The 24,938-nt window shown below is 38.4% G+C and overlaps 1 protein-coding gene across 6 annotated transcripts in view; it reads left to right on the top strand.

Annotated features, from left to right (window-relative positions):
* The window catches only part of npas2 (neuronal PAS domain protein 2), a 64,510-nt gene extending 42,823 nt beyond the window's left edge, over nt 1–21,687 (top strand). For 2 of the 6 annotated variants that reach the window (XM_079870485.1, XM_079870486.1), the window contains exons 2-22: nt 1,194–1,592; nt 1,730–1,786; nt 2,338–2,492; nt 3,721–3,812; nt 4,645–4,734; nt 6,355–6,478; nt 7,065–7,178; nt 8,276–8,394; nt 8,504–8,586; nt 9,757–9,863; nt 10,073–10,220; nt 14,083–14,164; nt 14,254–14,380; nt 14,469–14,572; nt 15,829–15,900; nt 16,341–16,499; nt 17,444–17,587; nt 17,671–17,861; nt 19,286–19,378; nt 19,559–19,769; nt 19,909–21,687. In XM_079870485.1, coding sequence (XP_079726611.1) covers nt 1,519–1,592; nt 1,730–1,786; nt 2,338–2,492; nt 3,721–3,812; nt 4,645–4,734; nt 6,355–6,478; nt 7,065–7,178; nt 8,276–8,394; nt 8,504–8,586; nt 9,757–9,863; nt 10,073–10,220; nt 14,083–14,164; nt 14,254–14,380; nt 14,469–14,572; nt 15,829–15,900; nt 16,341–16,499; nt 17,444–17,587; nt 17,671–17,861; nt 19,286–19,378; nt 19,559–19,769; nt 19,909–20,109 — 2,547 coding nt within the window. In that variant the 5' untranslated portion in view covers nt 1,194–1,518 and the 3' untranslated portion in view covers nt 20,110–21,687. Of the gene's footprint in view, nt 1–1,193; nt 1,593–1,729; nt 1,787–2,337; nt 2,493–3,720; nt 3,813–4,644; nt 4,735–6,354; nt 6,479–7,064; nt 7,179–8,275; nt 8,395–8,503; nt 8,587–9,756; nt 9,864–10,072; nt 10,221–14,082; nt 14,165–14,253; nt 14,381–14,468; nt 14,573–15,828; nt 15,901–16,340; nt 16,500–17,443; nt 17,588–17,670; nt 17,862–19,282; nt 19,379–19,558; nt 19,770–19,908 lie in introns of all 6 variants that reach the window. The other 4 variants (XM_079870484.1, XM_079870483.1, XM_079870488.1 and 1 more) reach the window with 4 other exon arrangements.
* The last annotated feature ends 3,251 nt before the right edge of the window (nt 21,688–24,938 follow it).

Here is a 24,938-nt window from a genome sequence, read left to right as displayed (position 1 = left end):
CTATAGTATTCCTATAGGATTACTATAATATTTTGTCCCAAAATACTATAGTATTCCTATAGTTGTTTTTCATAAGGGATGTCTCATTCACATTAGCGTTATCAGCTGAAGGCTCGCTTGATAGGCCAATCGCGAACCTATGGACCTATGTCTGTGAGTTAGGGATAACATCAGCACAGTCCCTTGGCAACTCGTACTACTGATCACTGTTTTACAAAAGAATTAATAGTTTGGAGTGAAGCATACGTACAATTGTTAAGTGACAAGGTTTTATGGAGTTACAGTATGCAACATATGAAAGTTGATTGAGTTATAGGCTAATGTTGCCGCTACAGCTACCGCGATGTCTTACCTGGAGATTCAACCAGATAACAAAATATGTCTGAAAACGACACCTCCGGCCATTTGGTTGGGTCATTGACCCAGTTTTTAATTAAATAAAGGCAATCATAACCTATAGCAGTTAATTTTGCAATGTACAGTTGCCGGTCGGCAGGCGTCAATGACTCGCAATGAGACATTTTTGTCATTCAAATACACACGATGTTCGCTGTGTTTTCCCCCACGCCGACTCCACCCTCGCCACGCCCCCAACTATGACTAGACGCCGACTGTATGTATAGACCTTATGCGCCAGAGAAACGAGGGCGCCGCCATCTTTAGAGTCTTTAAACTTCCGTTTTTGCAGTCGCTCTGTATATTTCTATGGCATTGCTGTCCAGGAGTAATTAGATTTTGAAGTGGATTTACTTAATGTAAAATTAACTAAAGTCATCATGAGGATTGTAATGTTTAAAGCAGATGTCTTAACAAATGTCAGTAGACCGGGAAGATTTTAAAACGAGCCGTACATTCATAAATACACAAGATCGCTGTGAAAATACAGACCGGAAGTCAAAAGACAACGAGCGCCTTGCTGAAAAGGGGCGGGGCTACATAAGGTCTATGCTGAATTGACCCAAAAAATACTAACGCATCCGACTAGAACCAATTGTGCGGCAGAAACCAAAAAAACGAAGCCGACCGACCCTCAAAAACGGCCCAACGTTGCCCAACTGCCGACCGTTAGCTTGGCGTGTCCCAGCCTTATACCAGACAATTTTAGCTGCAGAGTAATTTAATCAGGATAAAAACAATCATAAATACAGCCAAAAAACTGAAAATTAAAACACCTTTTTTGTTTTCCTCCACAGGGTCTACTGTTTCCACCACTAACTTCATGGAGAGAGAACGAAGTTCTGCAAATGTACATTAACAATTTTTGGCTGGATATCGATTAACGATATCTTGATGAATAGCCAGTTTTTGGCATTCAAGGACTGGCTAGTCGTAAGGACATAACCTCAGCGTCTATCGGCTGCCAATCATCAGTGAGGTAACACAAGCCATCTGAGATTTGGGAGTAGTGGCTAACCACTAGCATTAGGTGGTTAGCGTGTGGCGTCTATTAGAATTTCTGTGGGTGTTTTAAGTGTAGAAAACGCGAATGGGACACGCCAGCCTTTACAGACGGCCTGAATGGGAGAAGGAGTGAGCATGGACAACCTTTCGGAGTTTGGAGGCCTTTGTCCATCCAGCCGGAGGGAATGGGAGTGAGTCCACACTAATGTCACAATATGTTTGTCCTTTTTGTCAATTTATAAGTAATTTGCCATGTTATATTGTTCTTTGAGATTTTGATGGTGCCAAATAGGAATTTTAAATAGAAAACATTTTCCTCTGCTTGCAGCACAAGCAGCTGTGTGGATGATTTAATGGACGAAGATGAGAAGGACAGAGCAAAAAGGTCTGTGTGTGTTTTGCTCTTTATAGTGATGGTACATATTATTGTGATTATGTCCCACATTAGACTGTAAACCTGCAAACTTTAATTGTGCCCAGAGACGTTTAAGAAATCACACCTTTAAAAGCTCTTCACGCTTTCACTCAATACAATAGATTTTACTTGTGAAGGAGTGTTTAGGGCTGATATAGAGAGAGAAAGAAAGAGAGTAATGAAAATTGGAGATAATGGAAAGGGTTGAAAAGAGTTTTTTTGATGGTAGAAGGCACTTATTTACTTATTAGGTAATGTTGCAAGTGTATAAACCATTAGCTGGAAGCCTAAAATCCTCAGTTGTAATTTAAATGAAATTATAAAATTGTTAAAGAGATACGGATGCGTAGAACAGAAATGTTTGTAATTCTCTACAGTTATCTGAGATCCTCATGAGAAAGCATACACAAACACCATCGTCACCACACACAGACATCCACAAACATTCCCTCTTCCATCTCTCATTGTCTGAAGTAATATGAGTGTCATCTCTTTCTGCCCATCTGCCCATCTCTCTGCAGGGCGTCCCGTAATAAATCAGAGAAGAAGAGGAGAGACCAGTTCAATGTTCTCATTAAAGAGCTGTGTACTATGCTGCAGGGTCAAGGTCACCCCCGCAAGATGGACAAATCCACCATCCTGCAGAGGACCATTGACTTCCTGCAGAAACAGAAAGGTCAGGGAAAAATCATGTTAAAATATTCAGAGTTGCTCCCAGTCTATGGGGAAAAAAAAAGGAAGGAATATTACGCATATGTGTGGCTGCGTGGAGTTCTGGTGTAAAAAAATCCTTAAGGCATTCAGGTAAACTTGATTTTCCAGAGAGGTAAACCTCAAAGATAGTCTGGATGCCAGCCGAACTTAGCCCCGCCCACAACATTTGAGGTCAGGAAGTTTGTCTGGAATTGATCCGTTGTGGAGCAACTATGCTCGAACCAGAGCTGTTTGGACCAATCAAATTGTGATGATGGACAGATGATCAACAGTAACGTAATCATCCACGTCACCAAAGAGCGCTTGGGTTGAATTCGTTTACAACAAAAATGGCTGCCGCTGGAGAATTGAGATGTGTAGATTCCGCCATCGCGTCTGTTATAGAAGATATTGACAGCGCATTAATTTTAAAAGAGGAACAGAGAATCGCGATCAAGGCATTTGTCGATCAGACGTCACTTACTCCGTTGCTCTCATTGATTGTAGGTCTATCCAATTGAATGCAGAAGCATTTTCTTTCCTGGTTCGGTTGAAACACGCCCAATAATCACAGCCCAATGGAGCAGTATCAGACTCATATTCTGACTAGAATCTGAGTATGACGACATCAGGCTACCTCAAAGAGTCACAGATGCTTGTTTTGGGAGACGGTTGGATTTGTTTTGAATCTCTCCACCTCACACCAGTGATGATCATATTATCATTGTCACAATTGATTTAAAACATTTACTCCATTTTATGTACTCTCTAATGCCAAGGTTTACGCACATTTGGCGAGTATTAATTTTGGACCCTGGTTTGAAGAACAGAATACTTTTTACTTTATTTTTGCATTGGTGGGAGGAGCAAACTGCTGCAAGCTCCTGGGGGTGTCACTACCAACACCTTTGAGTGCCAGGAGCTGCTCTGTGATGGGCCCAGTTCCATTTCCTGTCTGAATCCAGGGCACAGCTGTCAGGCCGTCGGCACAACGTTTACTGGCAGCAGATTTCACTGCTCCTATAAACAGTTCTAGTGCCATTTCCAACTTCCCCCAATCTCAGACTTCCTTACTGCTTGATTTAAATTTCTTACGATTTTTATCCGTTCCATTCAAACTTGTTAGTTCACACATTCCCTTTCTCAGAATTCCATAATCATGTTCAAGCATTCCTAAAAATGTTTTCTTCCTGCTGTTTGGTGTTTTCCAGAGATCACAGCACAAACAGAATCTTGTGAGGTTCGGCAGGACTGGAAGCCTTCTTTCCTCAGCAATGAGGAATTCACCCAGTTAATGTTGGAGGTAAAGCATCATATCTGCCTCATTCACCTTCAGTTTTTCTGTAGTCTTGTGGGAACATTCCATGCTTCAGCTGTATTTCTCAAGCACATGTATTTTGCGAGACTATGAGATGCCTTATAGCACTGATTCAGCCTCAACTATGTTGCCTCCTTGAAGAAAACACATTTTACAAATAAAGGAAAATGTTTAACTTTAATCATGTACAGTAGCAGAAATACATGAAGTGAATATACAGAGTCAGCCTGAAATGCGCACAGCATTCCTAGAGCCTGAAAAACCGGATGTCGCGCTTTGTATGGGGCATTTTTGAATTATCCCCAGAGTTTCCAGCATTAAGGAAACATTCACACATGAACACTTCCTTTTAAAAACAAACTCAGGCTCTTGTCAGTTCCCAGTCTCAGACTTTCCAATGTACAAGTACAGTGACACGTGAAGATGTTGTGAGTTGGGGAATCCTTTGTTTATTTCTTGTTACATTAAGAAAACAAGGAAAAACTATTGTGCAACTTCAAGAGCCCGATAGTCAACATTCTGCAGCTTCAAAGGTTCTTCTTATCCAGCATTCTCAGCTTTGTAGAAAGAATTTCTAGATTAATAAATTATCTTGCACATTAATTTGACTCGAATTGAATACCCATCCGTTATTTTGTGTGGGGACAAGACCAATATTCAAAGTTCAGCTCAGTGAATGTTCAGTGAATGATGACTCAATTATGACAGAATTTTTATTTTTGGATGAACTATTTCTTAAATAACAGAGGGAAAACTGTCATCAGTATATTATGAGAATTTCTGCTGATTCAAAATGTAATTTTTTGTGTGATGGCAGGCTTTGGATGGTTTCCTAATAGCTCTTACCACAGATGGGAACATCATATATGTATCTGACAGTGTCTCGTCTCTCATTGGCCATCTGCCGGTAAGTGATGGGGTGGGGTCCAGTGAGATTTAAAGAGAACTTGATTTGGATGAACTCATTACCTCTGAGAGTAAAACCCTGTTTTATTATGACTAGTCAGGCAAACTCATGCTATTTTGCCTATGTTTTTCTAAACATAGTTAAGCCAGCTCACACACAGCAGGTTTTCTGTAAGCTGTTGACAACAGTCCTTATGAAATGCTGCAGATTTTTATTAGATATTCAGAACTGTATTTGTACAGTATCTGAAAATCATGAAATGTCAAGTGCTTTGGCTTATTGCCAGTCAAGTGGTTTAACTTATTACAGAAAAAAACAAACATTTCATAAACCTGAATCAATGCACCTCTCTTCTTAACTCTACAAATGTGTCAAAATCCATTCAGAGTGTGATCACATGCTACCAGTCTAATGAGATTTGCTTCTAAACTTTACTGTTAGTTCGGTTCCTGCTGTGTGTGGGTCACGAATGTGGTTTGATAATAGTGATGATGATTAGTTCCATCACTGTCAAAGCCATAACCTTTGGCCTTATTAAGCAGAGAGGTGGGCTTAGCAGACTCTTGTTATTAAGGAATCAAACAAGCTGAACTCAGGTGGCACTGAGGTCATGTGTGGCAATTATGGATCTACACAGATTGTGCTAATACTCTTAAGATTTTGTTGAGATGGTACCAGTTCCTGTTACAGCAGAATGCTGGTTTAAGCAACAAGGCAGCTTTAGTATTATTTATGTTATTATTGTATTTATTATTATTTTGAATGTAGTTTTTCGTAATTTTATGTGCTTTTATTAGCTTTTCTTTTATATTTCTGTATAGCTTTTTTTTCAGTTTTAGTTTAAGTAATTTTACTTGCACTTAAGCTTATTCATTTCAATTAGTTGCCAAGGCAACATTTTACAATTTTCACAATTTAAGTTTTTCATCTAATATATGATTTATTTCAAATTTATTTCGAATTACCAAACATGTTTTTTAATAGGTTTAGGGCCAGATTTACTTACAGCTTGCCCAGCACAAACCTTCTTTTGGTGTTAAAAAGCGCAGTGAAAAATTAGCGCTGAAAAGGCGGTGACAGTTATTTTTGCAGCTGACCTTATTGCATATGCATTTGTAGGAGTTTTATGGGAGGAGAGTATTTAAATTAATCACACAACACGATTTACTATGGTTTTCACTGATCAATTTACTGGTATTTGCACCATTATTTAACGCCAAAAAAAGCATCTTAAACCAGATGATAATTTGCACTGCTCTTGGTAGATTGCGCTGGTCATTATGAAAATGATCTGTGTTCTTTCATTTCCACTCCCATCTGCGCTTTTTTGGAATTGCACCCTCATGCTAATTTGCCCTGTTTAGTAAATCTGGCCCTCAGTATTAGTTAACAATAACAACACTGCCATAAGCTGATGATGCTGTAGGACCTGTCTTTTGAATTTTCATGGAAAGCAAATTATTATTACAATTAATAATAATTAATAATTATTCAAAATGAAATTTCTTGTGAAATCATGTTATACATAAGTGCTTAGTATTGTGGGAAATGTAGTGCATTGTGTTGCACTGATGGAAGTGAGCTGGGAGTGACGTTGCTATGGATACTGCTGTGTCTCAGTCAGATATGGTGGACCAGAACATTTTGAACTTCCTGCCAGAGCGAGAGCACGGAGAGGTGTATAAACTTCTGTCATCACACATGCTCTTGACGGAGCCTTCTGCTGTGGACCTACTCAACAGCAGTGAGTGTATACACACACACACACACAGACCATCACACACCTGAAAACACATATGCAAAATGCTGTGAGAGCGTGCCATCTTATTGCCTGGATGTAGTGTGCTCTATGATTACACTCAAGGCTAATTATAGAGGCTTTGCGTGTGCAGTGTTACACAGATTATCTGTTACAACACCCTAATAATCCCACATACAGCTCTTACCCTGACCCCAATCCCCGAGAGACACAGACACACACACACACACACACACACACACACACACACACACACACACACTCTAATACTGAGAGATACTGGTAGAAAAAACAGTCACTGTTGACTTTTTGATCTCATTCGATCACCAGAACCACCTCTGTTTCACTGGTCACACTCGCTTGTGAACAAAACAAACACACTCACACACTGTTGTATGGTCTGTCAGGTCATTGTACTCTATTTTAGGATAATCATCAAAGTCACACTTAGGCCACAGCCATAATAGAACATTAACCTCAACCTTGTGGGTTTGTCTGACAAACTGAATTGCTGTTACATCAGCTGCTAACAGTCTCTTTCCTCTCCCTGTGCACACTATCTTTCTTTCAGATGAGACGCACGTCGAGTTCTGCTGTCATTTAGCGAGGGGGAACGTTGACCCGAAAGAACCGCCCACATATGAATATGTCAAATTTGTTGGAGATTTCAAGTTTCATAATAATGGTGGGTTTTAATTATTTTTTACTAATCTTCCAGGCTACATGCAACACAAACAGAGACACAATGGATGGATATAGATGGATATAGTTATTATTCTGTTTATTACTTGATTTGAGAAGTCAACTTTAGCTGTGTTAGTAAGCAATTGGAGTGAGCATGCATGTGTTTCTTCCTGTGTATTTGGTTGAGGAAGAGATTTAATGAGGAGGAGGATTTGCCTATGTTGGAACTATTTGTCTGTCTCCTGATTTACATGTAGAATGTCATTATGAGGTCAAATTTTTACTGAAAGGGAATGTGAAAATGAGAAGACAAGAAAACATTTAAGCCACGACCAGAACAATGATAGTCCTCTCTGTGAACATTTTTAACTTTCTTGTTTAAGTATAACAGAGTTCAAGTACAATATTACAACCACTACTTGAATATATATATATATATATATATATATATATATATATATATATATATATATATATATATAAAAATACACATATTTATTTATATATATATATATATATATATATATATATATATATATATATATATATATATATATATATATATATATATATATATATATATATATATATATATAAATAAACATTTTTTACTCAAGAATCAAGATTTGTATTCATCACATTCACACCTGTGGCCGGTTGCATAAACTGCTTAGACTAGTCTTACAAGTTAGTCAGCTAATTTTTTTTCTTCAAGACTTTTTCTTTAAAAGTCAGTTACATAAAAAGGTAGATTGGTCTAAATTAAATCTGAAAGGTAAGACTGATTACCCCTAACTAATTGCTAGTTGGTCAGACTAGTTCTTAAAGCACAGGCTTAACATAGTGGCTATGGTTATGCAACTGTGTATAAATAGGCAGATATACATAATAAAAATTATTAATAATAATACAAAATAGTAATTAAAAAAGTATAAAAATCGAAGTAAAAAATACATTTTAAATTCATTCACTGCCATTCACTAGAAGTTGGTGTAATATACATAAAATATACCTTGTGCTAAGTTTAATACTTAATCTCTGAAATCTGGTCATTGTGGGTGTTTTTTAAACAGAACATGATGTTTTTCTGTGTCGCAGTGCCTCTGTCCACATGTAACGGTCATGAGCTGGCGTTCCCGCGCACACTGCAGTCTTCACTAGAGGAGCAGATCTGTCTCATAGCCACAGTGAGACTCGTGACCCCTCAGTTTCTGAAGGTAACAGTGCACAGAATCGCATACGCACAAAATCAATATTACACACACTACTTGCATTCATCCTTACGTCAAAGGAAGGACAGACTTAGTGTGTGTGTGTGTGTTATAGGATATGTGCAACATGGAGGATGTGTGTGATGAATTCACATCAAGACACAGTCTGGAATGGAAATTTCTCTTCTTAGATCACAGGTGAGTCAAATGCCGCTCAATTATGCAAACGACTCTGATGTTGTGGTTCTGCATGGTCCGTTGTACTGCACTCCGTTATTTCGTAGGTTCATTCGTGACTCTTTCTGATTGTCATTTGCTTAATTCATTCATCAGTCGCTGACCCACTTACATCTGCTAATTCAGACTTTCCGCTGTCCCACGCACGGCTGCGAGGGCCAGGGATGTCATCAGATGTCCGTGTGCTTGAATCTATTCTCACACTCCTATTTTAAATGTGATGTTTTTATTCAGCTGTGGCCATTCATAAATTTCAGGATAGAGATTATTTACTCAGGAGGCTTTTCTGACCCCCAGAGAGTTACATAACCGTGTGTGAGTACTGGATGTCCTGTTCCCCACAGAGCTATAATTGGACATTCGAGCTGTCTCGTCAAACTCTCTCTTTAAAGGGGAAGTGTGCAATTTCAGCATCAACAAAAATAATGTGGTTTTCAAACAGGTTTCCTTAACACTCCCTGCATTTTCTATTGGTCAGTCATGCAGATAGTCCCATCTGCCCTCAAACTCACACAATTGGTTAAGCCAGTGTCGCTGTGGTCCAGATTGTCAAACAAACAGTGTTTTGAGACAGAGTGTTTACTTTGGGGAATTTATAAAACTTATAACACACACACAGCTGATTTACACTTTGATAATAATGAAAGATTTTTCTTGTGCACCAAATCAGCGTATCATCATGTGACACTGGAGTAATGATGCTGAAAATTCTGCTTTGCCATCACAGGAATACATTTAATTTCAAAATGTATAAAAACAGAAAACCATTATATGAAATTGTAATATTTCACAATATTACTGTTTTACTGTAATTCGGATCAAATAAAAATCTTACTGACACTTCACTGTTAAGCTTACATGCCTCTTTATTTACAAACACATACAAGACTCAGGCAGGCTATGGTCACCACGCTCTTGCTTATTTCAGTGGTTTCCATGGCGATGAGTGTTTGCTGGCTCATCTGAGCCCTATGTTTCATTCCTTTAGCCTCTAGGGGAAATGCTCAGCCGTTTTTAATGGGTCTGAAAGGACATACGATTTGACTTCTTGTTTTGTAAATTGGGCCAATGCTTGGAATTGTGCATGTGCTGGTAGCAGATAGTATGTACTGAAGGTGTATGTGTTCGCAGGGCCTCTCCTATCATCGGGTACCTACCGTTTGAGGTTTTGGGGACCTCGGGTTACGACTACTACCATGTGGACGACCTGGAGCTGATTGCTCAGTGTCATAAACAATGTGAGTGTTATCTCAAAGTCTCTCTCTCTTGCTCTCTTCTAAAACTAGGTCAGTGTACTGGCTTGGAAATTGTGTGCTGTTTGTGTGAATCACAGAGGAGCTGAAAATGCTCCCACCAGGAAAGATGAAAGACCTTGTAAGAAGCTCTCAAATCTTTTTTAGAGACTACTGATCTTGAGAGTTTGTGTGCATGCATGTGTGTATTGCAGTGATGCAATTTGGGAAAGGAAAATCCTGTTACTATCGGTTCCTGACTAAAGGACAGCAGTGGATCTGGCTACAGACACACTATTACATCACATACCACCAGTGGAACTCCAAACCAGAGTTTATCGTCTGTACACACAACGTGGTCAGGTAAAACACACAAAACCATAATTCATACATGTATATTGGAAAGCAAAGCATTATTTATTGACCTCTCATGCACCTTAAGAAACCTAATAGCTTGTCTCGACTTGACGTGTCTTGATTATATTCTATTCTTATTTATTCTTTATATATATCATTGGATTTAGTTCATTGAAATTTGTTGTTCTTTGTCATTTTAATGTTTGTCGGAATTGTAGTTTTTATATGCTTGAGTCACAGAGTATTTTGTTGTGACTCTGTTACAATGACAATAAAGAAGTCTCACACTGGAAAATACACACTCAATTTTATATGCGTATAAACAAAAACAATTCACTCACACTTAAAATATTTTAGGTTTAATAATATTTGTAACATGGATATCTGTGTTCAAATGCCTGTTCATAACTTCAAAAATACCCCCCCCAAATTAATATGATTATCAGCTCAATTAATTGAGTCTGTTTTACAGTGTCTATTATCTTTTAGCCTCAGTTTCCATCTAGTGGTTAGTTTGTGTTACTACAGGTTTGGCCTTCAAAAATGACCACCTATTCTCAGAAATGCACCACATTACTAGCCTGGCTAACGTCAGACCTCTTTCTCTTTGAGACATGGTCTGGAAACCATATGTTCATTTTCTCGTATTTGAGGCGTGGTTTACGAATGCCCAGAGCCGTTTATTGGGCGCTACAAATGTCTATCAAATGCGCCTGTACGTAGCTCATAGCCAATCGTTTCAATTATACCAGATGACGTATGTAGAGCGACAGATATTCAACGAAGACGACGACGATGGGTCAGAGATTTATGTGTACACCAGAGTCCTGCACGGGTCCGATTTTGTAAATCCGCACCCGCCCCGTTTTCCAACAGCAGCACTAATTAAAATCTGCACCGACCAGCTTAAAATAGAACCGACACCCGACCCCCAGCCGAAATAAAATCAGTTTAGACTATCAAATTTTAGACACACTTACAAAAATGTTTATTGCCGGGTCATACAGAGGTTATTATTACACGACAATTAACACAAGGACAACTTCAGCCGAAGCTGTCAACAGGCCGATAACTTACATGAAGAACATGGCTAACGTTACCACAAAACTGAGTAGCCTTACAACATTTTACCAATCGAACAGACGCGGCTACAACACTACTGTATGCCACGCAATTTCGTCTAGCCTACATCTGACAATTTTGGGTTCAAACACGCCCTGCACACCACACATACTTAACAGTGTTAAATTAGAAAAATACCGTTCGATAGAACTGCTTTGTTACCACAGTTTCTGCGTGCTTCCCATAGACTGTAAAAAAAGATGGACGACGCCCCTTCGCTCTCTTCCAAAAAGCCTAGCAACATCATAGCAACCACCTAGAACACCCCAGCAACCACCTAGCAACACCCTAACAACCCCCAGAATACCCTAGCAACCGCCTAGCAACAGCATAGCAACACCCTAGCAACCAACCAGAATACCCTAGCAACTGCCTAGCAACACCATAGCAACCACCAAAACACCCTAGCAACCGCCTAGCAACATCATAGCAACCACCTAGAACACCCTAGCAACCGCCTAGCAACACCCTAGCAACCCCCAGAATACCCTAGCAACTGCCTAGCAACCACCCAGAATTCCCTAGCAACCGCCTAGCAACACCATAGTAACCACCAAAACACCCTAGCAACCACCTAGCAACACCCTAGCAACCACCCAGAATACCCTAGCAACTGCCTAGCAACACCCTAGCAACCCCCCAGAATACCCTAGCAACCGCCTAGCAACAGCATAGCAACCACCAAAACACCCTAGCAACCACCTAGCAACACTCTAGTAACCCCCCAGAATACCCTAGCAACCGCCTAGCAACAGCATAGCAACCACCAAAACACCCTAGCAACCGCCTAGCAACACCCTAGCAACCCCCCAGAATACCCTAGCAACCGCCTAGCAACAGCATAGCAACCACCAAAACACCCTAGCAACCACCTAGCAACAGCATAGCAACCACCCAGAACACCCTAGCAACCGCCTAGCAACAGCATAGCAACCACCCAGAACACCCTAGCAACAGCCTAGCAACCACCCAAAATACCCTAGCAACCGCTTAGCAACACCAAAGCAACCACCCAGAATACCCTAGCAACCGCCTAGCAACACCATAGCGACCACCCATAACATCCTAGCAACCGCCTAGCAATAAACGTTCTGGTCCAAACTTTCTCAAGCCAACTTCAAAGTTTGTCTCGACGAAATCATGGACGTTTTGGCTTCACTTTTCAGGGCTTGTGCGGCACGCTTGGTGCTTCCTCAGGGATGAAGCTCCACATCTGCGGCTATCCAACACGAAAATGCAAAGCCTTTCGCAATATTTTCTTCAGATAACTCCAAATTTCTCCCACACACTGGACTTGATTTTTGATGACGTATTGTCGACAACTTTACAATCTCCACTAGCTATTCTTTTCTTCAACTCCTCAGCATCCATCTCGACGACTGCAAGCAGATCGCGCGCGGGGTTATGATGAATTTTTAAAAGTGAAAGTAGCCTAGGTAACGTTATAGATCCTGGGAGGGCGTGGCGCGTCGGCACAAATAAACTGATGTGGATTTTAAATTATTTTATCAACTTGAAATACAGGCATATTTTTGTAGATGTGTTCCTAAAAATATGCATATATTTTTACGTCTGTCATGTTGGATCCATAGATAAACAAACTGCTTCGGTGTGTCGCATAGACTTCGTCATCGTCTTGCTGCTCCCTCCCCGTTCTGTGATTGGTTCCCTATTTGAGGGGAAAATCTAGTCCATGGTATCCAGGCTGCCTAGCAGCGTGAATAAAATCGTGCTGCGCTCAAGGCAGCATGGGGAAACCCAGGCTACCACATTACAGGGTCCTTTTACAGCAGTGGTTCTCAACCAGGGGCCCAGGGCCCACTTGGTGGTATCAAAAAACTTCCAAAGGGTCCTCAAGATGAGTTCAAATGTAAAAAAAAAAAAAGCAACTAAAAATCAAGTTATTTCTTATTTTTTTGTCTTCTAAGAACCAGTATTCCTACAGTCTTGAAAATCCTGGATATATGAGGAAGACTCATTTTGAAAGTGTGATTTCTACACCTGGAAAAGTCCTGTGTGTGTGTATATATATATATATATATATATATATATATATATATATATATATATATATATATATATATATATATATATATATATTTATTATTATTATTATTCTTATATATATATATATATATATATATATATATATATATATATATATATATATATATATATATATATATTTTTTTTTTTTTTTTTTTTTATGAAACCTCTAAATTCATAAAATATTATAACTCTATGGGCATTTTTGTAAAGAATAAACAGTTTTCTAGTAATGACAAGTTCTAGAATATTTTATTGGGTAGAAATTGTAAGTATATTTTATGTATTTAAAAAAAATCCTTAATTCTTAAAATTCTAAAAATTCTTAATCTTTATCCAGTAAATCACAAACAACTGAAAAAGGGGCCCTCAAAAATTGTTGTGGACAATGGGGAGTGATGATGTCTATACTGGATGCAGCGCAATGTGACACAACAAATTCCCGACAGTAAACTAAAGCCCCGTTCTATTTTTGACATGCTTCAAGCTCTCACGCTACATCCGACACGAAGAACAAATGGATTTGCAACGGTCACTTTGTCGCGTCCAGCGTTGACAGCCTCAAGCTGTTGCGGCGCAGGTGTAAACACAGTGTTGGAGTAAAAAAAAGTTGAGAACCACTGGTCTACAGCTTTTCACAGTGGATGTACAAGTTAAAAGAATGAAAAGTAAAAACAAAACACTTTGTCTCTCTCTAAAGTTATGCTGAAGTCCGAGCGGAGAGAAGGAGAGAGTTTGGATTGGAGGAAAGCTCATCTGATATGGCCACATCCTCAGTCAAGGTATTACTCACACACACACACACTGCTTTATTGTTTGCATTCCTATGTGTTTATGTGAATAGTTATGCGAATGAGTTTGGTCTGTGTAGGGGCAGGAGGTGTTTTTGGACATGCATCCTCCTTTGAAAAAAGCACGGGACAGAATCAACAGCGCTCGATCAGTGTCATCACAAAGCTCGAGAAAATCATCACACACAGCACTGTCCGACTCCGCATGTAAGTACAAACACTTCTGCCCTTATGAGGTGTACATGTGCATAAGAGGGTCATGTGAATGTAAGCCTGTGTGTGTCTGTGTCCATAGCGAACTCGTCGGTGAGGTACACAGAAGCATGCACATCGTCACGGCAGTCTGCTTCCATTGGTCCTGAGAAGAACTCCAGCAGAATGCCACATAGTGGATCGAAGGTACAAACATGCACCTCATCATCATCTCCATTATCATCATTTATATGTGAAGTGATCTGGTGGGGATCTGCAGTGATCTTTTTAGGACTCAAGCACCAATGGTGCAAGGACCCTATAAGAACTGCTCCGTTTATTGATTTTTTGATTTTTATAAATCTTCTTGGCTGATTCTCAGCAACAGTTTACAATTTCATAAATCAACAGGGCATGACATATAGACTAACTTTCATTTAAAGTCTTTAAAAACACTAGTAATTTAATAAGACTGTTTAGCCATTCTCAAAATGAATTGTCCATTTTCATACTATACATTATCATGTTGTGATTTAATAAACATTTATTATAGTTTTTTTGTGTTTTATTTTTAATTAACTCAACAGACAGGTGTTTGCAGATAGAATTCAACAGGTGAGGGTGTGTAGATTAGACAGGCAGATGGATGATGACCTTAGATCTGTATCATAAGGTCATTAGTTTGTCTCATCAGATGTTTAATAACACATAAAAGTCCCCACCAATATCCAGGTGAGTTATGAAGGACTCAGACAAGTGAACAACTGCAGCAAAAATGTAACCATTAAACAATACACATTACTAAATATTGTTAAAAACTACATACAACTGCAGCTCATACTCTGAAATGTATCGTAACACTAATCTTAGCAGTAACATATTTATAGTTTTAATTTGTGTCATTCAACATGGTTACATTGCTAATAGTTAACAGTACAATTTTGCAACATTCTTTCAAAATCCACCCCAAAACATGCATAAATGTCATAAGATCTATAACTAAGATCTCCCTAAAACCACTTTGAATACTTTTATGGCTCTGTACACTACTGTTTAAAAGTTTAGGGGTGGTAAGATTTTTTTTTTTTTTTTTAACGGTTTTGAAAGAAGTCTCTTATACTCATCATTCATTTAATCTAAAACACAATAAAACAGTAATGTTATTACAATTTAAATGACTGTTTATTTTAAAAGCCATATTTTCAGCATCATTACTCCAGTGTTTAGTGTCACATGATCCTTCAGAAATCATTCAAATAATGCTCAAGAAACATTTCTTGTTGTTATTAATGATGAAACGATGAAATTTTATTCAGAATACCGATATTTATTTGAAATATAAATCTTTTGTAAACATTTTGATCAAAAATCTTACTGACCCCTACTTTTTGTACAGTATTGTATGTGTTGTTATCACCAGTGGTTGTTTGTGTATCTGAACGTTTTGTGTCTGTTTGTTTTAGACCCTGATTCAGAGGCAGAGCTCCTCAGAGGCCACATCACTCTCTCCCTCCTGCAGTCAGCAGTCCACCATGGTCAGTACTCTCTCTCTCTTTCCTTCCTACTGTCTGTCTTCCCCTCCATGTTCAAGTATAGCTACAGTTTAGAGTTTGTTTTAATCTTAGAATAGAAAGATTGTTAACATTTTACCAACGACTGTGTAACGGTGCCAAATCTAGATCCTTGTTCCCTGCAGAAATTGTATTTGTTAGAAATTCTGCCCATTTGCAGATCACAATGGCAACAACAACAAAAAAAAAAAAAAACTCTGAACCAATTTGTTTTAGATTCTAAAATAGCTTTTTCCAAATGTTATGGAATAATGTAGTCAGTTAAGTCTTCATTCGGCTTAGTGGAAACAACAGCTGGTTTTGAGAGAAGGTCACAGTTTTGAAAAGGTGGAAAAAGGGTTATATGTTGCTGCTCTTGAGTCTTTTTGTGTGTTCTCAATGTTCTTTGTGCATGTGGGTTGCAGACACAGTCTCTGTACGGATTCCAGCAGCCTCAGTTAGGCGTCATGCATCAGCTGAAAGAGCAGCTAGAGGAGCGGACACGCATCCTACAGGCCGACATCAAGACACAACAACAAGAGCTGCACGACATTAAAGAGAAACTACAGCTCGCCAACCTAGAGGTGCACACACATAATCATACACTTGCAGTATTATATTTATTTGTGCAAATTTGGGTCAGATAAAATACATAAAAAATAGAAAATGTGATGTAAAAAGAGGAAGAAATACACTACTGATTTTTTGGTTCTATTAGTTAACGTTAGTTAATGCATTTGCTAAAATTAAATCATCTTTGTTAATATTAGTTAATAACAGCTTGTCATTGTTAGTTCATGTTAGCTCAGTTCCATTTAATAATATTAACAGATATTGAAATGAACATTCATTAAGATTAATAGATGCTTTAGAATGAATTTTCTTTGTTAACTAAAGTAGTTAATTAATGTTAACAAACGGAACCTTATTGTAAAGTGTTACAGATTTTTTTCTGTTTTTGAAAGTAAAAGTATTATTGTGAAAATAATTATATTATTATTATTTATATAATAACTGTTCTCTATTTTAATATATTGTAAAATGTCATTTATTTCTGAGGTGGCAAAGTTGTATTTTCAGCATCATTCCTCCAGTCTTCAGTGTCACATGATCTTTCAGAAATCATTCTAATATGCTGATTTGGTGCTCAAGAAACATTTCTTATTATTATCAATGTTGAAAACAGTTTTGCAGCTTAAACATTTTTTTTAGGATTCTTTTATAAATAGGAAGTTCAGAAGAACAATTTATTTTGAAATCATACAAATGTCTTCACTGTTACTTTTGATCAGTTTAATGCACCCTTGCTGAATGAATGTATTCATTTATTTTCTTTCTTTTTTTAAACTTGCTGACCACAAACATTTGAAAAGTAGTGTACAGTAGATGTACAATATTCCTTTTCTGTAGAAAAAAAAATGCTACTGTATTCAGAGACGAAGTTATTGTATTGGAAGTCTTACTTTATTTATTATTAGAGCTAAAGTGGTCTGATTCTGAACAGTGTGTTTGGATCGCTGTCTTGCAGATGTTTCTCCAGCAGCCGATACAGGGAGAGTTTGCCAGTTCTGGTTCACAGTCGCAACACAACACACACCCCAAACCTCAACACTGTGCTTCACATTCATCACACACACTGCTCAGAGAACAGCCCAGTAGCTCATCTGCTCAGGTACACTTCACACAACACACACATTACTCACTCACATACTTGTGACACACACTGATGGTTGTCTTGTGTTTATGTGTGTTTAGGGGCAGCAGAGACTGGTTCAGACTGGACACATGCAGGTCGTCAGTGTTCCAATGCAGACACACACCAGTCTCACCACACCCTTTTACAGCAACCCAATGATGTTCTCCCCCAACCACGGACACAGAACCCAACACGACACACACCGCCAAAGAAACACACACACCGACTACAACCAGGATGGACAGCTACGGTAACAACACACCTTAACACACAGAAAAACACAGTTTACTCTGGCTGAAGTACATTGTAAAGGCTTGTTCCTATCAAGACGACTGTTCAGTTTGAAAATTTAGTGTGATAAACATTTTAATTTGAATAAACGTCTGTTAATGTCTGTTCAGACAGACATGAACAATCACATGCTGTTAATCCAACAATTTTTTTATTTAGGTTTTTTTTTTTACAGAGAGTTGTTCTAATCTGTTTTCCATTGCACCGCAAATAAAACATATATAATAAAACTATAGTGAATATCAGAGAAAGAACCTGGAACTCTTGCACTTTCATTCAACCCGTCGGCCATTGTTTATGCGTTGGTCTGAACAGACAAATCGTATATGAAAATCAGACCAAATCTTTGTTCAAACATTGGAGTTGCTTCTTGTCTTTTATAATATTCCAGCTGTAATACCTATCAATTCAGATGGATCAAATTAGGTAGACATTTATATTCTGGAAATGATGTTCTAGAGATCAGAAGAAAAACCTTTAGGCTAAAACATGATCTCTGGTTGAAAAGGCAGTTTTAAAGGGGTTATGACATGGATTTTTTTTAATGATTTTAATATGTTCCTTGAGGTTCACTTATAAAGTTAATAAAGTTTTTTGCACAAAACAACAAATATATATGTGGGAAATTATTATTTTTCCACCTTCATTCTGACCCTCTTTCTGTAATGATCCGTTTTAAAGGGTGGCTCCTTTAAGACTTGTCTGTAAACGGCCACGGTTATGATTGGCTAACTCAACAGTATCAACGTCCACTCAATATTGCACTTGAGAAAGTGTTTTGAAAACATTATCCATATAAAACCATCATTTACACATAATGAAATCATTTACTTACAGTTTGCGATGCAGCTGCTGTCAGATCCAATACAGCTGGCTGCTTTATCTTTCAACTAAAGTTTATTTGCAAACTCTCTATTACACTGCCTCATTCACAAAACAAAATGCTCTGAACAAACATGCAATCCTCTGATGCGATCCGGTATGCCGGAGCACATCAGAAACTGAATGTACATCTGTACACTTTATCCAGTATAGAGGGCATCAGTGCTTTTGACGCAACACACGTCACGAGATCAAGGCAAACTTGATTTCTCGTGTCATGACCCCTTTAATGATATTTTAATAATTTGAATAACCATTATTTTAATAACCAAATAATAAATAACCATTATTTATCTGTTTCTTAATAAATAATAGATTATAGTAGATAATTCAGTGATGACTGTACAGGGGACAGCAGAATGAGAGGTGATTTCTGATTGGTAGAGTGAGGGAGCTTCCTTGATTGGCTGATTTTGGTTATATCACAGAATGTGTGATTGTAACAAGACATGTTCCCTGATCTGATCAGTAATATAATACAGGGTGTTTTCGGATTAGTAGGATGCTGCTAAACCAGCCAATGCAGACGCTTGTATCAGACAGCAATGGGGGGGCTCAGTCTTCCCAGTGCAGCTCAACTATTCAACAAACCAAGTAAGTGTGTGTGGGATTGATGGCCCCATTCAAAATGAAAGTAAAGTCATAGACCGGTTGTTGGGCTGAATATGGAAGAACATAGTAGTATACAGTACTACTTTTACCATTTCTGCCATAATAGAAACAGTATGAGGAGTATACTATTCTGAATTCACCAATATTGTTTTTGTGTTACAGATATCCTCTGGACCAGCAGATTATGGCTCCTTCCTTCCCTGTGCAGCAGGTGAATTGTAACGCTGTGCTTGTCCCGTCCCCCGTCTTCACCTCACCAATCATGATCCCCCATAATAGTTTCATCACCCATCAGGCCACACCTACCTACACGCCTCACCCGGTGGCTGCCCCGCATGGCTTACCTCTACAGCAACCTCAGCAGTTCTTTCAGGTAGACAAACACAATTTTGATTAATTGTGATTCAGATTTACAGTTCTTCTCAGTCATCAACTGTATCATATCATCGTGAATCATGTTTTGTGATTCATAAACATTCTGGTAACATTCTATCTCTCTTTCTCTCTTGAAGATGCAGCCTCAGGGTCTGATTCACAGCACTCCCACTCAGGCCTTATTCCACACCCCTGGCATTCCACAGCAAAGCATTGTGGGATACGTACAGCCACAACAGCAGCATCAACAACAGCAGCAGCAGCAGCAACAGCAACAGCAGCATCATCACTCCCAGTCCAGCAACCTGTCGGACTACAGAAACATGCTCCAACGGTAGCCCCGCCCCCCGGGAGAAGACAAGAGGTTGCCAGGAAAGCGCGTTGAGCATTTAGCTCTGAAAGGCATGATGGGAAGGGACTCTCTCGGCTCAGAGGAAGGCTCGGTCCCGAGCCAAACCAAATCGAGAAAGCCAAAGTCCCTTAAAGTCCCCATGACAGCAAATGATGGTGATAACGCCACGAGGCCCAAGGGCTCTGCCTGGCCCGGACTGCACGCAGAGGATGCTGGGATATGTAGGAGGAGCCCACATGAGGCGTGACCCATCTGTTATTCACGGAGACGGGATCACAGAACAGTCGAGCAGATGCTCCGATTGATAGAAAAGGGACAGAAAGCCGGAAGGGTTTTGGCACTGTAATGTTACAACCGGTTGACGTCGTCTGGACTTTTTAACATACAAACACACACAAACAAGACAAAATCAAGTAATGCCTTGACAGAGCTTAAACTCAATGCAGAGTCGGCTGAGTGTGCTGTCACATGTTCTGTTCTCAAACGCATACTAAAATACTAGCTAAAAGAGAAATGGCCCCACCAAAAAGAAGAAAAATACATGGTCATGAACTGCTTTTCACACATCATATTTCATATGTGTATGCTGATGAGAGGAGCTGAGCACAGTTCAGTGAAGTCCCAAACATTTCAAAAATGCATAAATTTGGCTGCCTATTATCATGTGCAGAGCAAGTTCAGTCCCCTCCTGCTGTAACGTTAATGCTAACGTAAGAAACTTGAATCACGTTGTATATTTCAAATATTTAAGAACAATTTAAAAGTTCAGACTAGGGCAGAATTTTTCTACTGTTGAGTTCAACTCAATCCCTGTTACTCTCTCTTTTTTTTTTTCTGGATCCACTTTACTGTACATATAGTTCATTCACATAATGTGTTCTGGATGGTCATATTTCAGTGCGTTTATTTCGGTTTTCATATTTAGGCTAGCATCTAGACATAACTCCTCAAGAGAAGCATGTTTGCTGATTCTTTGATTTCTCAGATGTTAATGTGGTCCGCATGTCCACACAGCATAACTCCACTGATTTGATGTCAATATAAACAGATGAGCTAATATTTAGTTTCAGTATTACACAGGGATGAAGCTCTGTCTAATTTATGCTTCGTAGAAGAGGGACTTTGTGATCGTTTTACGGTGGTGGGCGGAAGTGCAGCAGTTTAACTGTAATGAACAAATATAGATAAAATAAGACAATGATTTAAGACAATCATAATTGTCAGGCCTGCAGAAATGGAAATGTTCTCATCTGCCTGTGTCACTTGGGCTCTGTGTTTCACAAATAATAGTAAAAAACATGCACTTAGTTACTTTTTTATTTATTTCTTTTTTTTAAATAATTTTCAGGGAGATGGTGTAGACCAGAGGTGCCCAAACATTTTACAACGAAAAATCAAACTTGACTGAGGGCCGAAAGTAAAAGTTGCATTATATCTTTAATTTCTAAGTGTTTAACCTTGGTTCCCCTCATTTGTGATTTCATAATATTAAAATATAACACTGTAATCTGCAGTAAATTTTTTTTGTAATATTTTAGTTTTTTTTTAACACCAGTTTACATTTAAAAAAAATTAACAACAAAATAAAAATGAAAAGAATCTGGAACATTTAAGAAATTTTGAATGAATCCACAAATAAATTATGTTTAATAATATATAAATTATGATCCACGAAAATGACTAAAAACGTTATATTATGCATGCCAGGCCAGTAGTTGGCGATGTCTCTTTGTAAAGAAACACTACACACTTATAGACTGAACACGTAATTTTTCACCCCTATACTTGAACATGCTTCTCATTGTAGGTGTAGTTTACACTCTTGTTCTCAGTCAGATGGGACACAGAATGGATGTGCCAAACTGCTCATAAGGGTTGCGTTAAAGCATTCTGAATCTTGACTCGTTGATGCAAATACTGTAAGTTCAGAGAAATTAAAAGAATTATGCTAATATGCTATGTAGAATACCGGCACACGTCTACTTAAATGGCATGTTTTTTTCCTAGACTATATTTCCCCCTCATGGCAAGTCAAAGGTCATCACGGGCCAACTTTGGTTTGGGCATCTCTGGTGTAGACACATACATGTCAGGCAAAGGGCAAAATAATTTCAGGTGTTCTGGAATGTTGTGAACACTCACAGACACACAAAATCTGACAATCGGAAAATCTCTTTTATGCGGAGACTTCAAGCTGTGCTTTCCTCTGTCCTGTCTCATGTTGCACATTAAAGACTGGTGCTGATTTTTTTTTTTTTTTTTTTTAAACTAAGAAAATTCCATTCAAGAAAGTCTAAGATCGTGTGCCCTTCTACCTGTTGTTAGATGCGAATCGAAAAAACAAGAATGTGTGTAATTTATACTTATAATTTAGTTTTTTAGTCAGGTATGTTTTCTTGTATTAGCAAGAAACACTTCATATTAGTAAAAGCCAATGTGCTGTTTGAATGAAAACAGTAAAAGTATTTTTGTATGCAAAGATCCTAAACATTCCTTCAGTCATGTACAGAAATGTGAAACCCCTTCACGCAGGTGTAGCTTGTTAAACTTTAGCTCAAAATCAGATCAAACTACATTCAAAGGAAGCACTCCAGAGGTTTTTACATTTCCAAGAGATCATTTACGGCCATCTGAACCATTACTAAAAGGTTTGTGTAGAGTCTGAATTGCGTGACTTGTTCATCTCAGTGCTTTGTTCTGCCTTCCTGGAGTGGCACTAGAAAAGACGAGGAAGGTGTTTGGCGTGTTTGTGTTTCAGATGCTGGCTAGCACAAAGCATGACGTGTCAGGGTGTTCTGCATCAGTGCCTCCCGTTTATCATCTTCTGCTGCTCTGAGATTATCTCTGGGTCTCACAAATGCTCTTTATGTCTGTAGACATGAGAGAAACTACACTTTGAGTCAGATTTAACTTTTAGATTTTTAGGAACCCAACCTAAGAATCCATCTCAAGGTGAATTTTGGAACGCTTGTAGCTGGTCTAAACTAGATGGTCATTAGCTGGTCCAAGCTGATAAAAACCATCCAGGACCATCAACAAACCAGAGAGTCACCAATCAAAGTGAATTTTTGTTCCAAAACCAGTTTTAATATGGATTTTCCAGTGGAGTAGACTTGCAAAGACTGATTTCAAAATGAGCTGGACGAATAAATCCAAAGGTTGTGATTTAAGCCAATCTGATTCAGTCTTCATGCGACGCCATTTTAGAGTGTGTGCATCATCCCACGGACAAAACCAGCTGCTTCGTCCTTCATTTAATGCCCATTTGTGGCGTTTTCATGAAATATTTTGTCAGCCAGGCTCAAACATTTAGTCTCAAATGTTTGCTGAGGTTAAAGGTTTGGTTGTTATGCAGACGTTCATGTTTTTGCTGTGTCGTTTGCACATGCAGATTTTTTTTTTGTGTGTGTTCATTGATTGGGTTGTGAATGGTAGACGATACCTGTACTGGCTCTCTCATCTTCTTTCTCTTTTCATCCTGTGAATCTATGCTCTGGTTGTGGAGACTGCACTTTATTCTTTTTCCCTTCTTTATGTCTTTTGCTTTTTGCTCTCTCTTTGTCTCTGGCCTGGATTTCTCCCCAAAAGTGTCTGGTCTGATGAGGTTTTAGGCCTCATGGATTTGTGCAAGTGTGTGTTATGTGTGCGTTGTGAGTGTATGCGTTATGTGTGTTACCGGAACATTTGACTTCAGGTGACATAACTCTCGCTGTGGTTGCGAGAGCGTCAATGCATTTATATTCTACCAGGTGTGGGATGAGACGGAAAACGACACCTGGTATAAACAGCCATCTCTGCTGATACTCTGCAGAAAATACATGGAAGATATTGTAATATAAGACATACAAAAAGGTTTAGAAAAATATAGTTGTTTATTTTATAAGATGTTAAATAGATTGAAATAAATTTATATACAGTGTATGATTTGAAAGTAAAACAGAGGTATTTTGTAACAGATTAATTATTGAAGTGTCTTACTTTGGGGGACGTAAAGCTTTCTGTTTGTCAGTTCAGCGAGTTGATGTTGCACAGTCAATGATGTATGGCTTGTTTTTTCCCCCCTTTTATTCTTCTGTGTACATATACCATCACAACAAGCTTTAACATATTGTTAATATTGTTTTAAAAGAAATTAATAATAAAAAAGTTTACATTCTGAAACAGCTTGGATGTTATAGTGACTTTAATTATTTTTAATCCACTTTTTTTTTTTTTTACTATAATTATTAACAAAACCTCTTGCTTAATTTGTATCGCAAAATGTGCTTGTCCAACAATATTGAATTTTAAAAATCGATTGTAATGCAATTTCAAAACATACATTATCCTTAAGGTCATGTTTCTTCTTCCCGAATCACAAACAGCACAAAACTAAAATGAGACCTGGTTTCACAGACAGAGCTTATTAAGCCAGGATAAGACCTTTAGTTTAATTAGGTTATTATTTAAATATAGCTTTCAAAAAGGTGCCTTAGAAAAAAAAAAAAACATTACTGGTGTGCATCTTAAGACAAAAAACAATGGCACTGACATATTTAAAGATATTTTTAGCCCTGTGCGCCGTTGGCAAAATAAACCAGCAGCTCCATCTTCTGTTTGTTCTGACCACTTGACGTCACAAGTGTTGCTGGTATTCTCCAAAAAATATTTTAAGATATGTCTGTGCACGTTACTTTCGTTAAAACGGCTCAAGCATGCAGTTTGGTCTGGACCAGCCTTGTCCGTGAAAGTGGGATCGAAGTTGCAGACGGTGTCGCTGTCGTGTCCTCCGTGCCTGTAGTTGGCGCTGCGGTTACTTTCAGTGTTTAATCTTCT

The sequence above is a fragment of the Squalius cephalus genome (assembly GCF_949319135.1).
Source record: "Squalius cephalus genome assembly, chromosome: 5".
NCBI classification, from domain to species: Eukaryota; Metazoa; Chordata; class Actinopteri; order Cypriniformes; family Leuciscidae; genus Squalius; species Squalius cephalus.
The sequence above is the reverse complement of the archived record's forward strand: the minus strand, read 5'-3'. Positions and strand labels throughout refer to the sequence as shown.